This window comes from Pseudorasbora parva, chromosome 6, assembly GCF_024679245.1.
Source record: "Pseudorasbora parva isolate DD20220531a chromosome 6, ASM2467924v1, whole genome shotgun sequence".
NCBI lineage: Eukaryota > Metazoa > Chordata > Actinopteri > Cypriniformes > Gobionidae > Pseudorasbora > Pseudorasbora parva.
The window spans coordinates 16,390,096-16,417,496 of NC_090177.1; the positions used below are offsets into that span (position 1 = coordinate 16,390,096).

Genomic DNA, 27,401 nt, shown 5'->3' on the forward strand with positions numbered 1-27,401 from the left:
ATCACCGCTGCACTGGAACAGGACGAGACGGCAAAGAAACAGCGACTGGCCTATAAAGTGGAGCAGCTCATCAGTGCCATGTCGCTGGAGAGCTGAGAGAATGTCAAACCTAGAATGAAGGACGAAAGACTCAGTCAAACCATCATTGAAAGCCTCTCCACACGAAAGAGAGCAACAATGGCTAGAGACACGACACCAACAATAGCTTGTGCTTCTTTGTTTTTTGTTTTTTACAATATTGTGAAGAGGTCAACTTTTAAGACCAATGGACAACTATTGGATGAAAGCAAGTCACATGGCTTTCATCTTGTGGATGGGATCAGGCGTGGAAACTATGAAGGTCTGTTTTTATTTTTATTTTTAAACAAAACAAAAACATTTTGGGACGAGCAGTTTTCTGGGACGTTGGTTTGTTTTAGTTAATCTGGTTCGATTGTGCCTAGCACGGATGCAAGACTCGCCGGATCTGAAGAGACACTGATACTTCCTCAAAAAAATGTGCTTGCTAAAACCATTTCAAGAGGATTCGACCGAAGGAAATGGACATCTACTGCCTCGCCATTACAGTCCAGTTGATGGCTTTTACTTCCAAATTTTATTTTTATACATGAGTGCTTTGAGTTTGTTTCATTGAGTTGGCTAGTATAATTCCTCATCTTGGTGTGGCGAAAGTTCAAGTGTCTTTCTGTCCTTAGAAAGCAGCAGCTGCTACCAACACGTGTGCATGTTGACACGCTAGTACATACTTTTGAGTCCCTCTGGCCTAAGAGACCAAAAGGCAACACATTGTTTGGGAGCGAGGGCCAAAGTTCAACCAGCATGTCCCTAACTCTCTTCGATTGACCACAAAGGACCACAAACCAGTATCAAACTGGACGAACTCCGCTCTGCGGTCCCTCTGTGTGCATATGTTCTGTTTTCTACACGTAAGCGTATGTGAATGTACAAACGTTACTCTATTTTGTCTTCGCATTTTTGTTGCTTTTCTAAAACGGGAGTCAGTTGAGCTGATCTCTCCGGCACGATGTCCTAAAGAACTGAACCTCCTTCTCCATAATAGCGCTGCTGAGATTCAGATAAGAAAGCAGCGATGAGTAGCACCTTCAGCTCAAATCACATGTGGAGAAACCCCACCTTCCCTTGCAAACGAATGGACTCGCTTGAGATCATCTTACCAGAGAGTATTAATTATTATGTATGGTCCAATGTGTGTGTAGTCTGCATGCATTATACAGTACCTCATATAAAAAAAAATAATAATAATAATGTCTCCTTTCCCATTTACTCCTATGTTCAAGTGCCAAGAGGCCACGCGAGTTGTGGATGACTCAGAGGAACGCCGTTGATGTAATATACCATGTCACTTCTTTCTGTACACACCCGTCGGGATTAAGTGCCAAAAGATCACTTATTTACACACTTGTCGGTTGATGCTTTATTAAGGGAATGGACCCTGTATACTGTTTTAAAAAAAGAAAAGGAAAAAAAAAACACTCCGGTTTAGTAGTTTGGTTCTCACCACTTGCAAATTCAGGTACGAAAAGACCATGAGCTTGGAACGGTATTTGTAAATATAAGAAGTATTTGTAAAATACTTTACATGTCTGGGATCTTGATCGCTAGAGTGAGTTCTTTCCAATCTCTTGTTTTTTAGGTCTTTTATTCCCTCCGTCTGACATGAAATATGTCAACAGAACGCATGAACAAAAGACAACATAGCTTTCATTTATAATGCATGATGGCAGGTAGAGCAGTTTTTGAAGATCATCCGAACCAAAATAGACAAGGTCGTTCAGGTCAGAGTCATCTTAGGTTCACAGACGCATCAGGGAGAGACTTAACTTCTCCTCAGCTCAGTTTATATAGTAAAAATGCAGTATCAGATGTAAAGAAATAGATTGAAACGGCTTAAATGGCGCTTGTTGTTTTCCCCCTGTGGCCTTAGAACATTTAATCTGTTGTTTCTAGTTGATTTAATCAGCGACATGTCATTTTTCTCCCTGTCTTTGTTAGCTGTTTTTGAGACTGATCAGATAAAGAGAGGCAATGCACCGATGAAGAAGGGTGGAAGAGGCATGCCCTCTCTCAGACGGCTGCCGGGTGGTGTCTGCTGGAGTGTTTGAGAAGCATAGGAATGAGATGGAGAGAGAGAGAGAAAGAGAGAGAGAGAGAGACAGACCCCTTTAGCTTCAGATTCCTCCTGCTGCTTTGAAGCTCGCCTTTGATCTCAACTAGTCGTGTGCACAGTGTGATCTGGAGATAAAAAAAAAAAAAATACACATCAAAAATAGGATCCAGCACAGGAGATTACAAATGAAGAGCTGAATGAAAGACAATGAATTAATCTGTTAAAGGAATAGTTCACCCAATTCTTTCATCGTTTACGCTCATGTCCATCCAAAACTTGTTCAACTTTCTTCCATAAAACCTAATAGGAGAAACTGTGAAGCCTATTTTGGTTGATCTTTGACATACGATTGCAGTGTATGCGGACTGATGCTTTATGAAGGACACACAAGCATCATAAAAGTGGGCCATATGTCTTCTGTGCTATTTACAAAGACTTAGAGTCCCATGATAAATGTGGCTAAGAAACAGACCAAAATGAAGTCTTTAAAGAGAACGTGTGATTTGTGAATGAATCGTTCAGACTGGTTTTGGGAACTGAATCAACTAATTCTTGAAAAAATCCAACTCAAAAGAGTGATCCAGTAGGGGTGGCAAGTGAGAAATTGTGGTCTGTTATTTGTACAAAATCATTGTACAACTTTATGAGACATGTCTTGTGAACGTTTTATGGTGCTTGTGTGTCCTCTTTTACATTGGATATGGATTTGGACAGTCAAAAACTAAAACATCTTTGTTTCCCAAAACAAACATCAAAACGTTTTATAGCAAAATATCTGCTGATGGGGTAAAAAATCTTCAAATAGAAAAAAAGGTTTCAAAACAGGACTTTTTTCTTCTCAAGTAAATCTATATTGATTTAAGAATGTTTAGATTTCCACAATCTCTCCTGTTGTGTTCCCTGGAAGAATGAAAGTCATATCATTGAATTATGACAGGCTTTGCATTTTGGCATGAAATATTACTTTGCGAAATTCTACGCTTCCTGAACAACGACACATTCCTCTAACAAACACACACTGTATAGTCAACACATGTGAATTTACAAGCCATGTCAGTGACATTAGGGTCAATGACAAAGCTTCCTACTTTCGGTTATCCACAGTCTTCCCCGTGTTCCATTCATCAGAGCCTATCCCAGCTCTATAAGGGCGCTGACCCCACTGCCCTTACAGACGCGGCTCAGTTTTATTTGAGGAGGGAGAAATCTCCTGCTTGTGCAAAAATTCAGAGAACAAAATGTATTCTGGTCCTAACGTTTTGCTCTAAATGATGTGGCACAGGAAATTGCACTTTGTTGAGAGATTTCAGTAGCTCAACGCTTATTAATGTTTATTAGAAGACATTTGATCCCTTGAAAAAAAAGAAAAAAGTTAATTATAATTTTTATTGCGCTATTCTGCAGAGCAGAATAAAATCTGACAGCACTGGGCAGCTTTCTGAAATATCAGCAGTCATCTGTGGCGGTCACAACTGCTGTTCATTTTATATTTGGCACGAATCGACGGTCTTGGAATCAATTTTGTGCACTTTTATTGTTTTTAGCTCATGTTTTGCTCTGTGATGGAATAGCATGCTACGAACAAGTGAAATGTTCATATTCATATTACCAATCGTAAACAAAAACGAGTGCGAAAAGGCTTTTGTAGTCAGTTTGATCACCTCAGAGGTGAATATCCTTCCATTTTCAATCACGAAAAATTATAAATGAATCTCTCTTTGTAGACACTGGAGTTCTGTAACATAGTACATAGAAATAATAATGACCTCGATGATGATGATGATAATAATAACACTTATGGTTGTCTGTTCTTGTTGTTTTTTTTTTAAGTGTTGTGAAAATTGTAAGAGAGTTAAAGTATTTAAAAAGAAAAAAAGTCGGTCTTGTTTTTTTAATTGCTTTTGTTTTGTTATATTATATTACTGTGTACCTATTGTAAATATGAAGCACACCTATTTTGCAAGCCAAGGATTCACTTTGTACTGTTGTTATATATAAATAAAATTTACTGGTTAAAATTGCTGGTTCTACTTGACTCCTTAAGAAATATCCCTGTGGTACACCCTGCCCTGTCATCATCTGAAACAGAATGACTTCTGTCAGCCCCGAGGGGAAAAATAGCCCCACATTCATCCCACTTAGTTGGGGTTAATCTAGGGATGCAATTTAAACCCTGCCATCAATGAACACTCTCACTCAGACTCGCTGCGTAACAAGGTAACCAATGGAGCTTAAACAGCCCAGCACTGCAGTTTGTCTTTCTACGTGCCCATTATCCCTAGCTGGACATTTCTCTCACACCACACTCAGACAAATTACATTACAATGGTAATGGGCTGGTGGTTTCTGATTGGATGTCCGTGTAAAATGCCCCCAGCGGGACTGAGGTAGATGTGCCGGTTTTTAATCAATACAGTTGTCTAGTTCAAGCAAGAAAACCACCAAAAACAGCCTGAGGCAGTGTGTTTTGTAACTTTATTCACCGTAACCTTGAATCATAGTTTTTAAACAGCAAACAAGTATACTGTTGACCACTGAAGTGTGACCCCTGTGCCATAAGACATATAAACATCAGACAGGTAGTGATATAGTGGTTCAAAATTCACTCAAACAAAAAGATAAGCTTTGCAAATGCATTTCTGTAAAATGTATGTGCGCTATCAGGATGCTGACAAGACCATTTTGAAATGCCATGCTGGTTAGTACTGGTTTAGGTGCTAACTTGAGGACCAGCCAGTTAAAATAAACCACGTACTTCTAAATCTAAATTGACAAGTCAAATAAAATAAATATATTTATATTATATAACACTAAATTGATCTTAATACTGTGCATTAGTTATACCATTTTTAAAAAATAAAAACAATAACAGCACTTCAATTTCTTTAAAGACCACTTTTTAAAACTATAGCATTTGAATTATTTTTGTAGCTTTCATTGTATGAAAAATAACGTAATTATTTATTTGGCACAGTGTTATTTTAGTATATAATAATTTATACATCATTATAGTATTTATTCATATTTTGAATTCGTTTTTGTTTCATATTTTCAGTTTTAATTTATTTAAGTTTATAAGTTTTAGTAGTTCTGTTACATGCTTTTGGCAATTTTTTTAATTATTACTTTTTGTTTCTTTTTTATACAGCTTGAATTAATATGTTTCAGTGTTTTGTAATTTTCAATATTTAGTATTTCAGTATGCAGTTTTAGTCATTTTAGTTGGACATTAAAAAACTTGATTAGAAATGGTAATTTGGCATACTATAATAAAAAAATAATTTAAAAAAGTATCTAATATTTATATTTTGTTCAATTTCAGCCTTATTTCAGTTACCAAAAACTTTTTTTAATAGTTTTAGTTAACAATAACAAAAATGATTTGGAATGACAATGGTAAAGCGGCAGTCACTTTTAGTTCCATTGACTTCCATTCATATGCATGAGAAAAGTTTCGAATTTCACTGCATCCAAAATTCAAGTTTGGTGAACTCTGACCTAGAAAATTCACATCACAAAGACCTGTGACCAGTAGAAGATTGATAGGTCACATCATGACACTTTTGGCTGAATTTAAAAAATGATATTGATATAAAATGCTCAAGAACATTATCTCTGTAGAGTCGAAGTTTGTTGCAAAGCTCTCGCCATCTCGAATACGGCACATCGATACTGGTCCTCTTTTGAATTCTCATTTTGTGCAAAAGTCTGGACCACTATACGTAGGCCTGTCGCGATAGTCAATAAATCAATTAAACGCACGGTAAAAAAAATTAGCACTATGAATTTTCCGGCCGAAATCATTCCCATTTGCATGCTCATTTGCGTTCTCGTCTCTCTCGCCTACTGCGCGCCTCGTCCGTTTGGGGAGATGTTTATACTTGACGCACAGACTGGGTGCCGGCGTGAAGCGACGTTATGCTCGGTCAGATTCGCCCGGAACGCATGTTTCTTCGGTTGCGGAGCCACACACAAAGTTACCAAATTTGACGTGCACACCGCCAAGCAAAATGGGGTCTCGCGCACTCCGCGTTGACGGCATTTTTGGCATGGACCTGTAAAACTGTATCTGGACAATTTTTGCCCTTAAATAAGCCACATACCCTCTATGTAGATATCAGAGAATAAGCCCTTATCCACACAAAGCCAGAGCTTTCCCAATCTTTCCCAAACTTTTTTTCCCCTCGTTTCAAGAACTATCTGCCTCCACACGAGATCACCAAAACCGACTAGGTTTAAAACTAGGGCTGGGGGAAAAAAATATTTTTCGATTAATCGTTTTTAAAAATCTGGTCGATTCAGAATCATTTCTCAAAGGCCACGAATCGATTTTTTTCCATATTTATTTCCGCTAACATTGAACATAAGATTAACGTAAATCTAATTACTAGTCTTCTCCACTAGATGTCACCCATGTAGGGATGGGTATCGTTAAGGTTTTAACGGTATTACTACTCTTAACGATACTACTTATCGGTCCGGTACTTTAACGGTATTCTTATCGGTACTTTTTGAGATTATACTATATATATATATATATATATATATATATATATATATATATATATATATAGAACATTATATAAGCCTACACAGTGCTTTAATTTCAGGAAGAATTCTTATAAATAAATGTAAAATAACACTGCATAGTTTATCATAGATAGGATAAATTAATGCTTATTAAAGCTGAAGTTATTCATTCAAGAGCTGCGAGTGGTTCTCTTTGCATTTGGTTGTTTAATTCGCATTAATTCAGCAGCATGTTTATTTACACTGCTGCCTCTTTAAAGGTCCCTTTCTTCGCGATTCCATCTTTCAAACTTTAGTTAGAGTGTAATGTTGGTGTTAGAGCATAAATAATACCTGTAAAATTATAAAGCTCAATGTTCAAAGTTCAATGCCAAGCGAGATATTTTATTTAACAGAAGTTCCCTTTCAAATCCTACAGCGAACGGTCGGTTTGGACTACAGCCCTGCACTTCCTGCTTTAATGACGCAACTAAAACCGTTTGTTGACGAACCCTCCGCCCACAAGAACACGCAAATTCGGGGGCGTGGTCCTTTTGCTCTCACAGGTCGAGAATAGGAAGAGTTGTTTTTGTAGAGTGTGTTTGTCGCCATGCCATTGAAACGCTGTTATTTTCATCCCGGAGTCAAATCACCTTTGTTTGGCCTTCCCACGGACGCTGTACGTAGAGATCGTGGCTTCAGTTCATATTTAACCCTCTTGGCGCCACGGTCGAGTTTACTCGACAAGATGCGTCACTGAATGAAACGGTCGATTTTGTCAAATAGGGTGTCAAATTTCATTCAACCTCCCCTCCACTAGATGGTAGACATGTCGTACTTCATCCCTGACTCATACAAACATCATGATTCTATACAAAATCTACGAGCAAGAGCGCATTGAATCAGTGTAAACAAAAGCGGAGCTGACGTGCGAGTGAGCTGTTTTATCAGAGCATTGTCAACGTCAGCGAGTATTTGCATTAGATTATTATTACTATTATTATTTTCCAATGGCATCAATAAAGCTTACCCGCAATGAAGTGTTGGGTCTTCTATTCGCGGACCCTGATTCTGAAGGGAAATGTGAGATGACAGTGATTCTGAAAGTGAAACTAAACCTGACGTTACACTAAGCACAAATGGTGGATCATTTGCCCAATGTAGATGGTCCTTTGCCCAATGTCAGTGGTGGGAATAATGTTTCCTGGGGTCCAAGTGTTCATCGCGAAGTTAGCAGGTGTGTTAGTGTTGGGAATGAGGCGGCCGCGGGAGATTTTTGCCGCACTCACCATGAAGCGCGCGTCCTCACCGCGCACCTCTCCGCGATCACGGCGACAGTATTGTGGTGGAGACTTTATCTAACGCCACTGGGTATGTTAGAAGAGGTCGAAGTATTCATAAGCAAGTTTGAGGGCAATGTGGAGAAAGGGTGGGGAATCAAAACGACAATAACAGTGGCCGTGGCGGTGCACAGCACACTCGGCGGCGCATGAGGCAGATCTGGACGCGAGCAGACACGCTGTGACACGGGGCAGAGGGGCTATTATGCATAATATATAATATATATTGTGCCCTATAAATGGAATCAGAGTGCTTACTGTATGAAGTAAATGGAAAATCTCTACAGCAAAAGGCAAACCGCTACATGCATTCGGTTTGTTTCTACCATTTATTAGTAATGATTTACACAGTTTGTTTACTATTTACCTGAACATTCAGTATTGTGCAATATAGCACACAGAAGGTGAGGGACATTTTGGGGGGAAAGAAGTGCTGCATTTTATCATTTAAACATGTGGCTTTTCATGAAAATGCTATAATCCAAGATTGCCCCCACGTTATGACGCCATAATATGCAAATTAGATGGGAAAATGTAATCTCTACATAAACTTAGGGTCCTCCTTAATATTTCTCTAATTTACAGAAAGTTTCTATCTTTTATCACTTTTAAGATATAGCCTTTTGAAATTAAGACATAAATGTCAAAATCGAACGTTTTAGGAAAAAACCTCTGGCGCCTAAAGGGTTAACTCGGTTCCGGAAAATTATAATCACAATTTAAAACTATGTGCAGCACATTTTGCTCAGGACCGCTTCCTCAATCTCAATCAGTTTAATGCCAGATTCGCAGAAAGATTATTCTTAAAAGATGACGCAGTTCCCTCTTTGTCTGGAGAAGGCGTTGTTTATGGTGCACAACCGGTAAGTGTATTTTATCATTTAAGATGGTCCGTTTAACAGTTTTTATTACACGGCTCTGTGAAATACTTGATTCTGATTGGTCAATCGCGCATTCCAGCTAGACATGTGCCGATTTTCGATAATGCAATTTATCACGATAATGAATATGCACGATATTGTTATCGTGGGCACTTTAAAATATCGTAAATAATAATATATTAACAATTTATAAATTTTTTTATAATGCACTCAAGAATACTTTGCCCATCAACCGTATAAATGCTCAACACCACTGTATTCTGCGTCAAAGGGACACGCGCTCAGATATAAACAAGCCCAACGTGCGTTTGCACATGACTGAACCGGTGAAGGAGACTCGCTGCTGAAGTGCCGCTCAGTGACAGCAGAGGGCGCTGATGGAACGGCAGAATGCCACAGTTACCCCGGAAACCAGCAAACAAACAAAAAACGCGTGTAGTTTTTAAAACAGCCATTCGTTTTTGTAATCTCAATGTTGTTCATCAAAGCACCAAATACTTAATACTTAAAGACTTAATAGGCTATTTATTTTCAAACTTAAACATTTTTATGTTTTAATCTGGACTACAACATGCCCTAATAATTAGAACTGTTCTGATTATTTGTTATTGTTCAGTCAAACTTTGAGACATACGACTTCATTAGTTAACATGTTAATTCATTATTACCAAACTGACAATGAAATATACTTATAAAGAATTAATTATTTTATGTTAATTTCTTAGTTACTGTTTAATAACATTAAAATCAAAATCAAAATAACTTTTTTAATGGACCTAAGATAAAACTAACAATGATCAGTATTTCTTAACTAACATTACCAAAAACATTATACTTTCTGTACCAAATGTAGCTTGCTCAATCTTAGTTAATGCATTAAATAATGAGACCTTATTGTAATTTGTAAGCCTACCTGTTGTTCTCTATAGCCTAATTCTTTTGCAATTTAATCTGTTTGAAAATTGTACTTTTACAGCTCTGAAAAAAATCAAGAGACCGTTTAACATTGATTTCCCAATGAGGGGGTCTCTTAATTTTTTTTCCGGAGCTGTATATATTTTTGGTGCTTTGTATTATTTTATTTAAACATTCAGTTATTTTTGTTCTCACAAAAATAGTTCTTAAAGCTGTTATGCTATGGCAACACTTTTTTTTTGCAACTTATTTCAATATCGTGATAATATCGTATACCGTGATAAAACTTCATCAATTAATCGCAACATGAAAAATTGATATCGGCACATGCCTAATTCCAGCGGTATGTTATTTCCAGATAACACCCGCTCATACAGGTACTACAAGTTATCTTGACCGGTACTACTTCTATGCTTAACGCTGGCGCCATCTTGTGGCTTAAACAGCCGTGGGTTACAATGGAAGACTTCAAGGCAGGTTTCCTTTATAACGTTTTTAATATGGATATTTTTCTTACACAAATGCATCGATTCGAATCAGAAGGCTCTATTAACCCATCGGAGTCGTGTGGAGTACGTTATTTGACGGACAGTTGCATTTTTTTATGGACTTCAAACACAACTACAACTAGCCTACTGCTTGGATTAACGTTAGCCTGGACTTTTTAAATATAACTCCGATTGTATTTGTCTGAAAGAAGAATGTCATATGATATACACCTATAAACTTGAGGGTGAGTAATTAATAGGCTTGGTTTCATTTTTGGGTGAACTAACCCTTTCAGCATTCATTTTCAACATTTAGCAAGGGCATATGGCAAATGTATGTAACTTATGTAACTTATGACACAAAGTGCAACGCTGTTTAGCTTTGTTAACTAACGTTAGATGGTAATTGAAACTAATCCGAAAAACTTAGTATATAAAAGTGTAGTAATTCATTCAGACACCATCGATTGTTGGTGTTTGTAATGATCAGTTTAAACTACTGAATAGACAGCTAACCATTCTGAAACATCCAGCAAAAGTCTTTCCTGAGCAGATTGTAATCGATCCTCTTCGATATTCTCTGGGTCTGATTCCGGCTCAAATTGATAAGGCAATATAGACATTTTTGCAATAACATTGAGCGAGCATTTCTACCCGCTATGGTAAGAGGCGGGACCTTTCCGGGCAACGTGCGCTAAGCTGCTGTCCAATCACAGCGCGGGAAGCGCTGGCCTAATCAGAACTCGTTACGTATTTCTGAAGGAGGGAATTCATAGAACAAGGAAATCATCAGGCCGTTTTTAGGACAGAGGAAACAGCGGTATAGAGATAAGTAAATTGTGTGAAAAATACTGTTTTTTTTTACATGCGAAATATGAACTCATGTTATATTGCACACTGTAAACATAATCAAAGCTTCGAAAACACGCGAAGAACGGGACCTTTAAGACAGATGTGCAGATCTATAGGCGACTGATAATAGGCAGATGCACTACATTTTCTCCCAACTATCCATAATAACAACGTCCATTTTAGACACAAATTGTGTTTAAGAGACTCTCCAAGCCGGTCATTTTGACATAGATGTTTGTGTACATTTGATCGTTTAGACGCGAGTGTGAAACCGAAAGTGTAATTTGCTCGTCACTTTGCGGGCTGTTTCGGAGCGCGCGCCGACTTGGGAACAATCTCTTGCGCACATTTTTGTGCTTTTATTCGCTCTTTTTATTATTAAACGCATCCCACAATTTACCAACAGTAGCTAGACTGTTTTACAACTGATTCTGTCATTACGTTTGCGTTATAAGGAGAAATGACAGCGTAGGCTACAGCTGCAAAGGGAATTAAGTTGCGCTAGACATAAATATTAAAATTATAATCTTTGCCAAAATCTAAAGCCAAAATATTTGCCAAAGAAGCCAAATTCTAAAATAAAATTACATTATCACAATCTAGTGTAAAGTGTAACCAGGCTATGTTTGAATGTTTAGTTCTGTCCTCCATCATCACTCATTAGGGCTGTCCTTTTGCGCTCTCTCTCTCTCTCTCTCTCTCTCTCTCTCTCTCTCTCTCTCTCTCTCTCTCTCTCTCTCTCTCTCTCTCTCTCTCTCTCTCTCTCTCTCTCTCTCTCTCTCTCTCTCTCTCTCTCTCTCTCTCTCTCTCTCTCTCTCTCTCTCTCTCTCTCTCCTCTCTCTCCTCTCTCTCTCTCTCTCTCTCTCTCTGTGTGTGTGTTTTCAAAAGTACCAACAGCAGAACCGATAACGTCCAAGCTTATCGATACAACGGTCTTTCAAAATTCAGCCCCGGGGCCCCTTTAATACTGGGTTTCGGTACCCGTCCCTACACCCATGTGATCTTACAAAGGAGCAAGTAGGGTTGGGCATCGAGAACCGTTATTTTAAAAAATAACGATTCCATTGGAATCGTTTAGAAAATTTATTTTCGGTTCCGATCATCGGTTCCAAGCGCACAAGTTTTGGTTTCCATGGCCACCTGATTTCCGGTGCTTGCGTGCCCGCTTGTTCTTTTAGCCATGGAAGCCCGGTAAGCGGCTCTGAAGTGTGGATTTATTTCACTTTAAAAAGCCTGGGTCGGCACAGTGCAACTAGTGTTCTCAAAAATATCAATACTGAAATATCTGTAAAGATACGATAGCCTGCTCAGTTTCTACAGTATCGATCCCAGCTGCGTTCTCCTCTCCTCTCCGACCGTCAGCGAGTTGACACGCACCACATATTCTCAGCCCGGTTAACCCTCTGAACACGACGGACGCTCGTTCTGCTGGACTTTTCCTTACGACAGCGTGTTAGTGTTAGTATTAGTGTGTGATCGGTCTGAATTTCGCGCGGGATTGCACAATTCTACGAATCCCCGCAGATTTCAAGCTTACATCTGAAGTGCACACACACATACCGTAATAAAGCCGCCACTGACATACAAGTGCAAATATTTGCTTCTTTTTCCAGCTTATTATTGGTCAAATACACTCAAACAAATTCTCAGTGCACATTTTGAAGAGTATTAATGTAAACACCGTCGTAAACAAAAAGAAGAAATGAAGAATGAGTAACAGGAACAGTGTTTAGCAGGGATGGAAATTAACTTTTTTGTCCACCGGCCACTGTGGCTGGTGGATTTCAAAATCTACCAGCCACTCAACGTTTTTACCAGCCACTTTCTTGTTTTTAACCGATAATGTGTAACTGCATGTGAAAATTAATACTACAAGCTCTACAATACTTAAGCTGTTTATTTAATCTCAAATCTCAATGAAATACTGACATTTTTTCACTCTTATACACACACAAACCATGAACTGATATACATTTCATTAAATGAGTAGGGCTCTATGTTCTCTCTCTTTTTTTTTTTTTTTACCTGGATGTGGCATTTGGATGATTCTTTTATGGCTTCCAGTTTTAGGTTTTTAGTACCAACAATGAAACTACTAGTTTTGGCATCTTCTGAAGCGTGTTGACGACATACCGAGCAGAACATTGTCAGTAGGGATGCCCCGAAATAAAAATTATTGGCTGAAACCGAAGCACTAAAAGAAATTATGCCAATTATCCATTGCATTTATGGCTAATGCTATGACTGAGTAACTTTACTAAAAATCAAGGCATTGCAATTGCATTAATTAATATTAAAGTTTCAAATAATAAATCAATTACAAATTATGCAAATATTTATTTAGCACATTGCAACATCAAACAGTATAAAATAAAATTCAAAGTAAAATGTTTAACTTGATCTCACTCATGTGTACATTAAATAATAATGTACAGGTCTACTAGCCTACAGAAATGTAATAAAGTAATCAAATGTAAAATAACTGCATATTTAACTGTTTAAATGAAAGATTATTCCTTATTAAACTTACAAAAGCTATTCAATCAAGAGCAGTGAGTGATGTCCTTTTGTTTGACATTAAACATAGCAGTAAAGGCTACTGCCCCTTTAAGACCTAATAGAGGGATATGCGTCATCTTTCACGACTGTATAAAGTTCACTTAAGGCATATTCAGACTATGTCTGCTAGAATTCTCATCAAGATGAACATGTTGGCATACTTTTTGTGTGAGTTTGTCCGTTTAAGCACAAGACTTGAAAGAGAACTCAATATTTGCGCGCTGTGAGACGGGTGCGCGCTTCCGGATGACAGTGACGGATCTTCTCTCAGTGCGCGCGAGTTATTATGGTTATTATTCGCGTCTTCTGGCACTACATCCGGGTAATGACGGCGAAAACGACTGGTCATATTCGGACATACATAGTGCGGCCGCACTCGCATTCACTGAACACAGTTTATAAAGAGGGGAAACAGTATGCTATTTTTATTTACCCGCCACGGTGGCCGGTAGGTGAAGCGAGTTTACCCGCCACAACGCAAAATCACCCGCATTTGGCTGGTGGCGGGTGCTAATTTCCATCCCTGGTGTTTAGGATCCATGAGTGCGGCAGTTCTTAAAGGGACAGCAGTTATTCAAAGTCAAACTACAAAAAGACAAACGATCACACTGCTCTTGACTGATCAACTTGTGTAACTTTAATGGTTTTATATGAAACTATTTATTTTTTTGCAAAAAACATTATCCAATGTTATTTTAAATTTAATTAGCCACTTTGCGTTTTTAAATTCAGTTTCTTACCTGAATGTTAGACCTACCTGAAAAAATAAAGCAGTCTATTTCATTTATATTTTTTATTCTATTGTATTTATTTGTGCTGTTTTTTGTAATATGTTTATTTGTTCTTATTTTATTACTGTTTAGTCGTCTTTGTTAATTCCTGGACATGAGTAGTTGCCGTGGTAACGGACAACAAAACCTTAATGTGCTGACTTAAGTTGAACGCGTTTCTCATGTATGACAAGTAAACGCACACATGACGAGCTGCAAAATCGAAAGAAAAGCTTGTCGTGTACTTAAAGGGGGGGTGAAATGCTGTTTCATGCATACTGATCTTTTTACACTGTTAAAGACTTGGAATCCCATACTAAACATAGACAAAGTTTCAAAAGTTAAGGTGGACGTTTGATGGGAGTATTTCTTTGTCACAAATACTACTTCCGGTTAGTCATAAGTTTCGGCAAGTTTTTTGCTATCATGCGTCCCCTTTGACGTTAATGGGGGCGGAATTTCCTTGTATGGGCCTTACGGACAATTCTACCGGAAGAGCGTGAGAGAGAGCGAGGGAGAGAGCGAAAGTAACAGGCTACCCCCATCAAAGCGCTGGCTCGTAGGCTGCTGCACAGGTGATGTGCACAATTAACAATGACATCAAAAAAGTGCGTTTTTGGTTGCCAGACCAAGACAGTCCTGCACAGATTCCCCAAAAACCCTGCGGTAAGGCAACAGTGGATGGAATTTGCTTTTCCGGATCAGCAACTGAGTTGCGCGAATGTTTAACGTATATCTGTTCGCTGCATTTCGGTGCCGACTGTTTCATAAACAAGGCCCAGCTCGACGCCAGATTTTCAGATCGCCTAATGCTGAAGGATGGAGCAGTCCCAACGATAAAGGTCCCAACGTTAGAACCGCAGGCTGTGAGTAAGACTGCTTCAAATGTCTGTGTTTTTGCATATGCTCATCAAGTAGCCCAAACATGATATTACTATATATAGAAATTGATCAATGGAGCATGCAATGTGTAGTGCGTGTACATTTGTTTAGCTGGCCACTATATGTGTAACTTTATGTTTGTGTATTGTAAAAGCACTCCAAACAACAATACACAAAGAGGGGGGAAATATGTTGAACTAAATAAGCGCGCTTCTTCATTCAAATGCGCTACTCTTCCGTGTCTTTCTATGTAAACACTAACTTAGCCTGCTGTGCAAAACCAGTCCGCTTAATAACGTTACAATTGTCTAACGTTACACAAACCACGCGTAAACACACACACACACGTGCACAACTGCACTTCCCACATGTACACCTTCAAAGACAAAAATACGACGATATAATTCAAGTATAAATATGTAAATAACACAAGTCGCTAAGCATATTATATAGTTAGTGTATAACTTGTACCACATAGAGACGTCCTGCTCTAGTCGTTTTTGCTGCTGCTCCTGTTCAACTGCAGCCTCTGGGTCTGATTCCGGATCATAGATGTATGGCTGTATCTGATTAAAAGCCATATTTTTATTTTGAATAAAGTTTTTTTCCCGCTGTTAGGGATGACACAGCTTTACGACGCACTCGACTCAACACAATAGCAGCAGCGCACACACGTCATTATTTAGCTCCGCTCACACGATACGCCCCCACCCGCTCGGCTTTTTTCGGAAAGACTCGGAACAGCGCATCTTTCTTATATAATTATTAAAAAAATAAAGACTTTTCAGAGATATGCAGGATGCAATGCTACTCTATAGGTACTCAAGATTGACATGACACTGACTGAAACTGAGTGTTTCACCCCCCCTTTAAAATTGCTAAAAAATCATCCAATATCCTTTTTATGTTTTAGAATAAATATATCAAAACATCCATAAAATACTTCTCAGATATTTATTTTTTTGAATAAAGTTGCATCAAAATTGTATTTAACAATTGTATGGATTTGAAATATAGAGATTCTTTCTGTTTTAATGTACTCAGGTGTACCTAAAATAAAAAGTTTAATATACAGGTTTGTAGCTCTTCATTTCTTTTTAAATTACCCATTTATGTTCACTGTCCTTTTTTATAAATACCTATAGTATTTGTATTAAATCTATATTCATTTGAGTTGAATCGAGAATCCAAATCTCGGATTCGAGAACTCTTTGAATCGAGAATCGAAATCGAATCGAATTGGAACATCTGAATTGATACCCAGCCCTACTCAAAACGATGTAGTATATATGCCAGGCCAGTGTGTGGCGCTGTAGTTCTGCCACAGAAATACACTAAAAATGGAGAAGAAGAGTTGTGGCTAGAAGTAGTATAGCAGTGGTAGGAGCTGAGGCAAAATCTCACAATAAAATAACAATAAATACATTTGCTACTTAACAGATGTGTTTTATTAACGCCTACACCTACCCCAACCCTAAACTTACACTTACAATTATGCAGATACGGTAATTAAATGACGCGATATTGATGTGTGCATGCCCAGTGCCCATAGTTGTATCCCTTACCTCATTCACCGTGCCGGACAATAGTGTGATGATATCACCATTTCGCAAAATATACGGATTTGCTGTACACACGAAAACAGAAGATTGTCGCTTTCAGATTTATCCACTTTGGGACCCGGTTTAAAAAAATATCAGATTCATGCTTCCAAAACGCCAGATCCGTGTGGACGAAACACTGATATGGTCCAAAATGTATACGTATACAGCGAAACGCGTCTCCGTGTAGACAGGGCCTAATTTAACATATTGGTTCAACTCATTCTAGGGCACCTTTAAATGTTTTGTCCCGCTGCTTTTGACTCACTATGGACCATTCTTTTCCCTTGACTTTATCAGACTTTATGTCTCCACATCCCCCTGACTGCCTCATAGATAGTAAGAGACTGCCTGCAAGCCTCTCCTGTCTATATGGTATTTTTGCACCTTTAAAATAGTGATTTTGTGAAGCGACAAGAATACTTTTTTATTCAACAATTTCTTCATGTCTGTGTCAGTGTTCTATGATGTCTTTGCTACCGCTCTGGGTCTTGAAAGTTTTAATTAAATTGCTGTCTATGTAGGCCTGTCGTGATAGTCAATAAATCAATTAATCGCATGATTAAAAAAAAAATGAGCTTGATAATTTTTCCGGGCACGATTATTTCCATTTGCATGCTTGTTCGTTTTTCTCGTCTCTCTCGTTGACTGCACGCGCGCGCCTCGTTTGGGGAGATGTTTATACTCAACGCACAGACTGGGTGCCGGTGTTATGAGACGTCATGCTCGACCAGCTTCTCCTGGAACTCGAGGCTCTTCGGTTGTGGAGCCGCACGCAAAGTTACAAAATTTTACGTGCACATCAAGCGAAATGGGGTCTCATTTGCACCCTCGCGCTTGTCCGGACTCGCAGAGTATAAACAAGGCTTAAAGCTACACTGAAGTTGGCAATTTGATAAATGCAAGTTAATTCTTCAGTTCAATCTTTGTGTGCTAAAAAGCCACAAGGTCCTGTAGAGATAGTAATACACAGTCTCCTCTTTTTTTTGCCAAATAAATGAAAAGCATGTCATCCATGTCTTCTCTATTTCTGTAATCTCACCTAGCTTTCCTCTAGATGGTCAAGTCAAGTTGTTTGAGCATGATCACAAGATATAACTTTTTTTAATGCTGTATCCTAAACTGCTGAAAATTAAGTTGTATATCATATGCTGAAGTACATTTCTTGATTGTTAAATTTGTTATCGTGACAGGCCTATGTCTATGGAGGGGTGATAGCTACCTTTATTTGGGTTCCAAAGATGATGGAAGGTCATATGGGTAGAGATCGACAGATATTGTTTTTTTATAAACAATACCGAATATTTGCATCTTTGTGTGCCCGATAACCAATATTAGGGGTGTTGAAATTAATCGTTTCTTCGATAGACCATAACCGATTATAATGTTACTGACGTCAATGTTATTTGTGACATACGTGCTTGGTCGCGGTAGCACACAATGGCAGAGGGAGGCGAGATGTGGGTGAGAGTAATTAAAAATTGAATTTAAATCTAATTAAATTTGAAATGTTAAATGTTAAATTCAATCAAAGCTATGATTTCCCCCCTATTGACAGAAATTAAAGAGTTAGGGGGAGATGTGAGGGAGGATGTTTCACCAGAGACTTTTTACTGCGCCGAGTCGAAGTACTCTCAGAAGTGCTATTCCGCCATACATTATAGTTCTCCTTTTTAATCCTCTTAGAAAAGCGCCACTTTTTATTTTATGTCATCATACTTGATTGCTCAACTATTCATGTAACTGTATTTAAATAGGGAAAACGTGGAGGTGTTTGGTCGCTTCTAACTTGATCTCTGTTTGGTACCATAGTGAATGACCTGGGCTTAGTGGGCTAAGCTAAATGCTATCTGAATGTCACCGCGCATCAGAGCGATTAAGTGCATGCACTCAGACGAAGAGCGGTGTGTATCAACTCGTCTTAGTTAAAGGTGCACTATGCAACTTTCCGTCCACTGGAGGGCGCCTATTCTAAACAAAGGAGTAGTTTGATGACTCCAAGTGTGAGCGCAGTATCTTGGGACATGTGGTCTTCACCTCACAGCCGATAGAAAGTAGGACTCTGGCAGAAATCATGTTGATGGATGCGGTTATTAACGTTACTGTAGTGTAAAGCAGAGCAGGACAGAGTTATGTGGAGCTGAGCACGGCCGCTGGAGCGATTGTTATACAAACACAGGGCTCGCAAGTACCGAGACTTTTATTATGACGGGACGGGACACAGTCGCCGGGCTCCTGCACTTGAGTGGCTCACACAGAGTAAGAGAGAGAGAGAGGGAGCACGGCTCGCGGCTGTTAATAGCACCACATAATAAATAATAATTTGGTGTAAATATAATCTCTAATATTATCTTTATAAATATGTAAAAGCAGTATTCTCATCAGTGTCCTATATCAGCTATGCAGTGGTGGAGGAAGTACTGAATCTCAGTACTTAATAGGGGTGCATGATTTGGGGGAAATATCTAATTGCGATTATTCTGGGTAAAAGTGTGATTGCGATTTAAAATGTGATTATTGTTATTATTAATTTTTACAAATGAAAAGTGTGTGTATATAACATTTTGTGTTTTTATATTAATGTGACTAATAATAATAATTATTATGATTATTATTACTGCTAAAAATATTTTAAAAATTACAATAACATTTTCATAATTACAAATAAAAAATAGTATGTCCGAATAAATATAACAATATAATACTAATACTAATTATTATTATTATTTTTGTAATATTTTACAGAAAACTTATTTTACAAAAAAAAAAAAAACTGCTGGGTTACCTAATATGCAGACAGCCTATGACTAAAAAACATTTGAAAGGTCTAAGTCTAAGGAGTTATTGTAAAAAAATAATATATACACACACACACACACACACACACACACACACACACATATATATATATATATATATATATATATATACACTAGGGCTGTAACGATATGCGATATGAAATCGAAATCGCAATACGCAGGTCCACGAACCTGTATCGCGATGTGAGAAGGCAGAATCGCGACACACCCCTTCCAACTCCCAGAATTATCCTTCCTGTCCAGGTCCAACTTTTAAGTCAGCAGTATGGCAACATTTCAGCCACCCGGTGGAGAACAAGGATGGCAATCGTCTAGTTGACAAGACCCACACAATTTGTCGTAAGTGTTTCAAGAAGCTTCCCCAACCGGCTGGCAACGTGGTGTGAGCGTGGCGTTTCTGTTGCGTGTCATCCGCGGGGCGGCTGCGTGGCGTTTTCTCTTTCTTTGCACACCAGAAGCGTGTCTGACGCGGCGCTTCTGTTGGTATTGATGTACAGGAGGCCCTATACTTCATGTTAAATATATATTGCCTATTGGTATCGCAAAGAAAACGTTGGCAGTAGCCTATTGACCATACAGATATATGGTATTGACGGCAAAATAGGCTACAGAATACTGTACAGAATAAAACTGTTTTGTCCCCCCCATATCGAGGTTTGTATCGTACCGTGGGTCAAAAATCGTGATACGAACCGAATCGTGGGTTTGGTGTATCGTTACAGCCCTAATATACACACACACAAATATATATGTATGTAACTCCTGTACATTGAAGAAAAACATGGATTGTCCAATAGTTATATTTTTTTTTAGTTTATTAAGTTTTAAAATGTATTAAGTATTATTTTCTTATTATGGATTACTCAAAAGTTTTTAATTCATACTGAAAGCCAGAGGGCGCCCTCGAGCGGAAAACGCCACATTTGCCTCAGAGAAGTTAGTTTTCAGGAAATCCATGATGTGGAGCTAACGCAGTGTAAAAAGAAGATAGAGACGCTTTGATTAAACATGACGACAATAAACACGACTGCAGCAAAATGTGGTGTATTTGAGTCCTTCAAGCCGTCTAGGGTATTTTCATAATAACAAAGTGTATTATAATGCAGTGCTGATTGAGATAGAATACTATAAAATAACGCATTGTCTGCCTCACTCTGATGAGAAGCCACATCAGCTCACAAACACTCGACTGACGATATGAAGTGAGGTAAAGCATGTTATTAAACGTTGTCTTTTGTTGAACAGGTTTATGAATGCTTCACTAGTTTGTGAAGATGTTTGACTTGTGTTGCTTTTTCAAATGCACGTTATAAGCGACTCAAACTCGCAGTCTTTCAGACGGAGCAGGGTTTATCACAGAGCCGCTCTTCGCTAACACACTGGGCATTTATTTATTTAATTAAATTCGCAGTATTTGAGCTTTCATAATCGCACAAGCCAAATCGCGATTGCGGTTCGATTTCGATTAATCGTGCAGCCCTAGTACTTCAGTAAAAGTAACCAGAAATATATTTACTTTAGTAAAAGTAGAAGTACTACAACGACAACCCTACTTAAGTAAAAAGTACCTGATTTTAAATGTACTTTAAGTATTAAAAGTAAGAGTACTTGCATAAAAATGTATTCTCTTATATTGTAATTCTATTGTAATGTCTAATTCTAATAATTAAAAAGAAGAAAACAGTATGAGCAGTGGCATTTTAATTTAGTTCGTTTTGGGTTAATGTAATTGTTCTTACCATCTGTTGCCTAGTTTACATTCTGACTTACAATTCCTGTTTTCTGAAGCAACATTGTCATCATATATTTATGATATTTTTACCTTTTATAAAGGACATTTTCCCCTGATCTTATTAAATATAGGCTTTGCTTCAGCTTTCCCTTTATATTCTTAAATTTGATTAATAAATTAAATTAGAGTAAGATACAATAGGGTTGTTACCAATCAAATTAAATAATTAACACTGAAAAATTACAACTGCACTAAATAATGCTATTAGATTGTTTTAACTAAAAAAAAGTTAACTAAACCACCAGTAGATGGCGGCAGGTGAATCCTTATGAGAGAGTCATTGAGTCGATTCGTTCAAACGGCTGATTCGTTCATAAATGAGGCAGTCGTTTATTAATACAGGGTATATGCAGGAATCCTGAAGTTATTTGCAATACCTTTTTAAGACTTTTTAAAGACCTTCTCAAAATATTTTAAGACCTCATCGCACTTCAAGTTCTAATCGGCAACAAACCTTTAATAAACAGTTGTAGTCGAATGTAGACTTAAAATCTCTATCGTAGGCCATTTTTGTATTGTTTATATTGCATATCTGTTTTACAATGTATAGAGGGCGACACATCACCTAACTGTGCATTTCGCAAAATACATGACGTCACCCGTGCACAGCGCTCACCAGGGATGGAAATTAACTTTTTTCAAAGTCTACCACTCAATGTTTTTACCAGCCACTTTTTTTATTTTTAACAAATTAATACTATAAGCTCTACAATACTTAAGCAGTTTATTTAATCTCACGTCTCAATGAAATACTGACATTTTCACGATGATTTGTGGTCTTTTATGGCTTCCAGTTTTATGGTTTTTAGTCCCAAGAATGAAACTATTCGTTCTGGCATCTTTGAAGCGTGTTGACAACATACTGAGCAGAACATTGTCAGTAGGGATGCACCGAAATCAAAATTCTTGGCCGAAACAAAAAAGAAGCCGAAAACCGAAAAATAAAATTCAAACTAGAATGTTTAGCTCGACCTCACTCATGTGTACATTAAATAATAATGTACAGGCCTACTGGCCTGCAGAAAGGTACAGAAATTGAATAAAGTAATTAAATGTAAAATAACTGCATATTTAACTGTTTAAATTAAAGATTAATCCTTATTAAACTTACAAAAGCTATTCAATCAAGAGCATTGTTTAATGTAAAACTAAATATAAGGACATCACTGAGGCAGCAGTAAAGGCTACTGCGCCTTTAAGGGTGCTTTCACATCTCTAGTTCGGTTCATTTGGTCCGAACCAAGGGCAAACAATTATACATTGTTGCATTTTTCAGATTTTTTGGTTCCTTTTCACACCACACTAATTGCTTTGGTCCGAACCAGTTGAAACGAACCAAAACGCAGGCATGTGACAACATCCACATCACTCATTGGCCATGGCGTATTTCCTAAACTGCTTTTCGATTGGTCAGAATTTACGTGTGCGAAAATTCCAACAGAAGAGGAAAAGCCAGCAAACTATAATAACACTATGGAGACGACTGCGCGGGACAGTTTTGTCCCTGGCCATAATCTACTACACTCTGTGTATTTACCACAGTATGCAAACAAAGCATTTCTATAATGAAGCGCGGATGCGACATGAAAACAACGCTCTAATGCACTGCAGACGGCGAGCGCACATCACTCGTCACTTCAAGCGGAGGCGTGCATTAATTATTAACTCTTGACATGCTTCAATCTTCGGAAAATATTGCCAACGATCTATCAGGTAATAATATCATGCACACAATGTCAGCGCAGCTAACTACGGCAGCTGGTTCAGTCCAAAAATGATCAGTACTTTTGCAGTTGGTTCTGTTCGAGGTCGGATCACGTTCTCACCACAAACAAACCGCTCCAGAGTTCGTTTGAAATCGTACCGAGACCACCTCTTCAAGGAGGTCTCGGTACGCTTGTTTGGTCCGCTTTTGGTGCGCACCCGAGTGCGATTGCTGCTTTCAGACCTGACCAAACGAACCGCACCAAAGAGGGAAACGAACTCTAGTACGATTCAACCGAACTAAATGAGGCAGGTGTGAAAGCACCCTAAGACCTGATGCAGGGATATGCTCGTCTTTCTCGACTGTGCATACTATACAGTTCACTTAAGGCATATTCAGACTATGTCTGCTAGGATACTCATCAAGATGGACATGTTGACATACTTCTTGTGTGAGTTTGTCCGTTTAAGCGCAGGACTTGAAAGAGAACTCAATATTTGCGCGCTGTGAGTCTTCACGCGAGTGATGACGGAGAAAACGGCTGGTCATATGTGTACATACGGCAGCACTCGCATGCATTGAACAAAGTTTACAAAGAGGTGAAACAGCTCAGTAGGTGAAGCGAGTTTACCCGACACAGCTCTAAATCAGCCGCATTTGGCTGGTGGCGGTGCTAATGTCCATCCCTGGTGCGCGCGCTCCGAGCCGATCTCAGACTGAGCACCCCGTTGTTTTTTAATACTTATGGGGATGAAAATAAATATATTCATAAATACTTTTTGGAGTCAAACTCTTTTGACAAAGCTTGAACAAAATACTTTCAAAATTTAAGACTTTATAAAGCCGTGATAAGAATTTTTAATACTTTATAAGGGTCTTAATTTTCCCAAAATTTATTTATCACCTTTTAAGACTTTTCAAGACCCCGCGGATACCCTGGAATAGGGCATTGAATCTTTGATTCAGTAACGCACTGTTGCTGTGCAATACATTATGGTTCGGATGTGGAAATCTGTTCTTGGAAATATTTTCGCTGCTGAAATAGAACAAAAGCAATAAAGCAATCAATAAAATGTAAGTGACTTGATGTTAATTAATTGTTTGGAACTGTCAAATGAAATCAGTGTCACATTTTCCATCGTGATGGTATTCAGGAAAACTACACTCGTTGGTCGTGTCATGTGATGGTTTTTTTAACTGTTATAAAATATAAAAACTAAACATTTTGAATTTTCTCAAAAGAAAATCACTCGAGCTCTGAAACTGATCAGAAAATGTAACGAAACGTTGTAGAAATGTAGTGTAAAAAGTATGCACTATTTATTCTACTTAAGTAAAGTAGAGATACGTGAAAAATGTACTTAAGTAAAGTAACGAAGTATTTGTACTTCGTTACATTCCACCACTGCAGCTATGACGCATTTAAATCTAGCATAGTTATATGAGCCCAAACAGTATCCCAGTAAAATAAATCATATCCATATTTTCATATGATGAAAATCATATACATTTTCATATGAAAGATTATTTTATTAAATATCAAAAATCCAAAAGGTGTGCATTATACCCTGGGCCGCATTACTGCACGGGCTTACCTGGGCTTAAAGGGTTACTTCACCGCTTTTTCATATTAAACTGTTATTCCCTTAACTTAAACGAGTTGTTACATACCTCTCTCGTCTCAGTGCGTGCACTTAATCTCTCTGACGTGCGGTGATGATCTGATAGCATTTAGCTTAGCCCACTAAGCCCAGTTCATTCACTATGGAAACAAACAGAGATCAAGTTAGAAGTACCAAACACCTCCACGTTTCCCCTATTTAAATACAGTTACACGAATAGTTGAACGATCAAGTATGGTGACAAAATAAAGAGAGGGAAGATGTTTCGGCCGGGACTTTTTACTGCGCCGAGCCAAAGTACCAAAGTCTTTACTTTACTAACATTCAGTCTTTACTTTCTCAGTTGCAAGGTTTAGAAACAGTCCTTACAGACTAACTCAGAACTGTTGAAGAGTTAATTGATTATATAAAATACAAAGAAGATTGAATAATTTAGGCTATGTAGTGCATGTCTCATCCATGAAAGATGCAACAATGGAGAACAAGCTATTGGGTTTTTGAGAACAAGAACCAAGCTGACTGAGCAATTTAAACTTTAGCTATAATGTAAGCCCCTTGCCTGGAGGTGGGGAATAACACTAAGAAATTGTCAAATCCACTCAGTATTCCATGATTCACTATACTATCTTACAATTAAGTACAAATTAACTGTATTTATTTGTGTTGTAGTCACTAAAACAGTCCAGCATATAATAGTCAAACTCATTTTTATGTTGAAATAAAGATTTCTGTGCCACCGCAGAATGGTTGCTGGCCCCTGCCCGGCCACCCCTATAAAAAAAATCCTGGCTCCGCCACTGTGTGACAGCAATGTCTCGTAATATAAAAGTAGTGCGCAAAACAGAAAAACAGCGCAAGATAAAGTAGAACGTCAGAACAGTGACGGTGAAGGGGAAAAGGAATCACCACCATGTACCGGTAGGTTGTTATACAACAGGCTAGCAGCAGTAGCTTGATATGATAGTCTATCAAAATAATTAACTCCTTTTAAACTTAACAAATTAGTTGAGCTCCCAGTAGTTAGCTACCACACTAGAGCTGTGGAAAAGCTGATACAAAAAGTTGTAATAAAAAATTTGATACAAAAAGTTGATACAAAAAATTCTGCAGCTACATGTAATTAAATAGGCCTTATCATACATTTCCTACGATAATCTTAAGAACATTTTGAGACGCCATGAATATGAACTAAAATATGTTTTTAACATACTATCTCTGTATTTAAAAAAAAAAAAATTATATTAAAAGCACATTTTAGTTCCTATTCATGGTGTCTTTAAGTACCTGGAAGTGCACTTTTTTTCATTTAAATTTGTGTATTTTATATAACAGACCTATATATTTGGATGTTTTTAAATACAATTTATTCCTGTAAAATAAAAGGCTTTGTGATTAAAAAGATAGAGTAAAATTGAGAATGATTCAATGACAAATGCATATTTAACAGTCACTTGTTGCCACTTGGTGGGGTAAAAGGGGTGGGACCATAACTTTTAACAATTAATTATGCAGTTCCAATGGATGAAGGGCCCCTCAAGAGGTAAAAGCCCAGGGGCCCCTTATAGTCTTGATGCGGCCCTGATTATACCCGACAACTAGATGAACACTTTACAGTCAGTTTTATACAATTTTATATATATATATATATGGTTCTGCAGTGTTTGTTTTAAACTATTTTCGCTGCTGAAATAGGCTAGAACAAAAACATTCAAGCGTATGCTGAATGAATCTCCTGCACATAGTGTTCATCTCTGCTGCAGATTACAGTGAGTGAGAGAACAAAACTCCGGTTTATCTGAACGCATCTGATTATTAAACATTGCATTTATAAACTCAATAGAAACACGTGCGTTATAATGCACAACGCGATTATAACAGGTGGTGACTAGCCTTACATTGACTGTTGTGAGCGTGTTACACCCTAGTCGTGTCTGTACTTGTCTTTGGCTCAAGCTTCACGTTATTATTTCCCAGACTTGGAATTGAGGTCAAAGTCCACTTGCCTTGCGTTCGCATATCTTCAAAGATTTGAAGTGTTTCCCCCTATTACAGCGACTTCTGGCATGTTCTGCTGTGGAAAGGGTGACCACCAGAGCATCTTCGATTAATTTTCCCTCAGGAATTTGTAAAAGCCAAAATATGGCCACACCTCAGATTTTAGAAGGCTGGAAAATCTCCCGGTGCTGTCACTGCCTTCTGTCATTTCTTCTCATTCAGAAAAACAGCGTTGCGTCACTTGCTGCGCGCGCCTGCACCATAGACCGTAAAACCAGATAGGATTCACTGACGGTTTTAATCATAATTAAATTTTAAACGATATTACTAACCGTCCGTACATTTTACCGTGGTTTATCGTGAAACCGGAAATCCTTTCATCCCTACTCGCGTCGCGGCATACATTCACAACGCGTGTTCAGTCTAGCGCGTTTTCAGTTCATGCCTTTGGAAGCTTAAACTTTCATAGAAATTAATTTGAGAATTTGAAACACTTACATTGCTCAGCATAGGTCCGTTTAAATTAATGCCTGCACAAGCTGA

The 27,401-nt window shown here is 38.1% G+C and overlaps 1 protein-coding gene and 1 long non-coding RNA gene across 4 annotated transcripts in view; one reads left to right on the forward strand and one right to left on the reverse strand.

Annotated features, from left to right (window-relative positions):
- The window catches only part of plxna2 (plexin A2), a 280,272-nt gene extending 276,126 nt beyond the window's left edge, over positions 1-4,146 (forward strand). For all 3 annotated transcript variants that reach the window (XM_067445796.1, XM_067445798.1, XM_067445797.1), the window contains exon 32: positions 1-4,146. In XM_067445796.1, the coding sequence (XP_067301897.1) occupies positions 1-96 (96 nt within the window). In that variant the 3' untranslated portion in view covers positions 97-4,146.
- LOC137078493 (uncharacterized) lies at positions 2,143-27,401 on the reverse strand. Its single transcript, XR_010905306.1, has 3 exons — positions 27,357-27,401; positions 24,913-25,003; positions 2,143-2,253 (listed from the first exon to the last, which is right to left on the reverse strand). It is a non-coding gene; the product is annotated as an uncharacterized lncRNA (long non-coding RNA).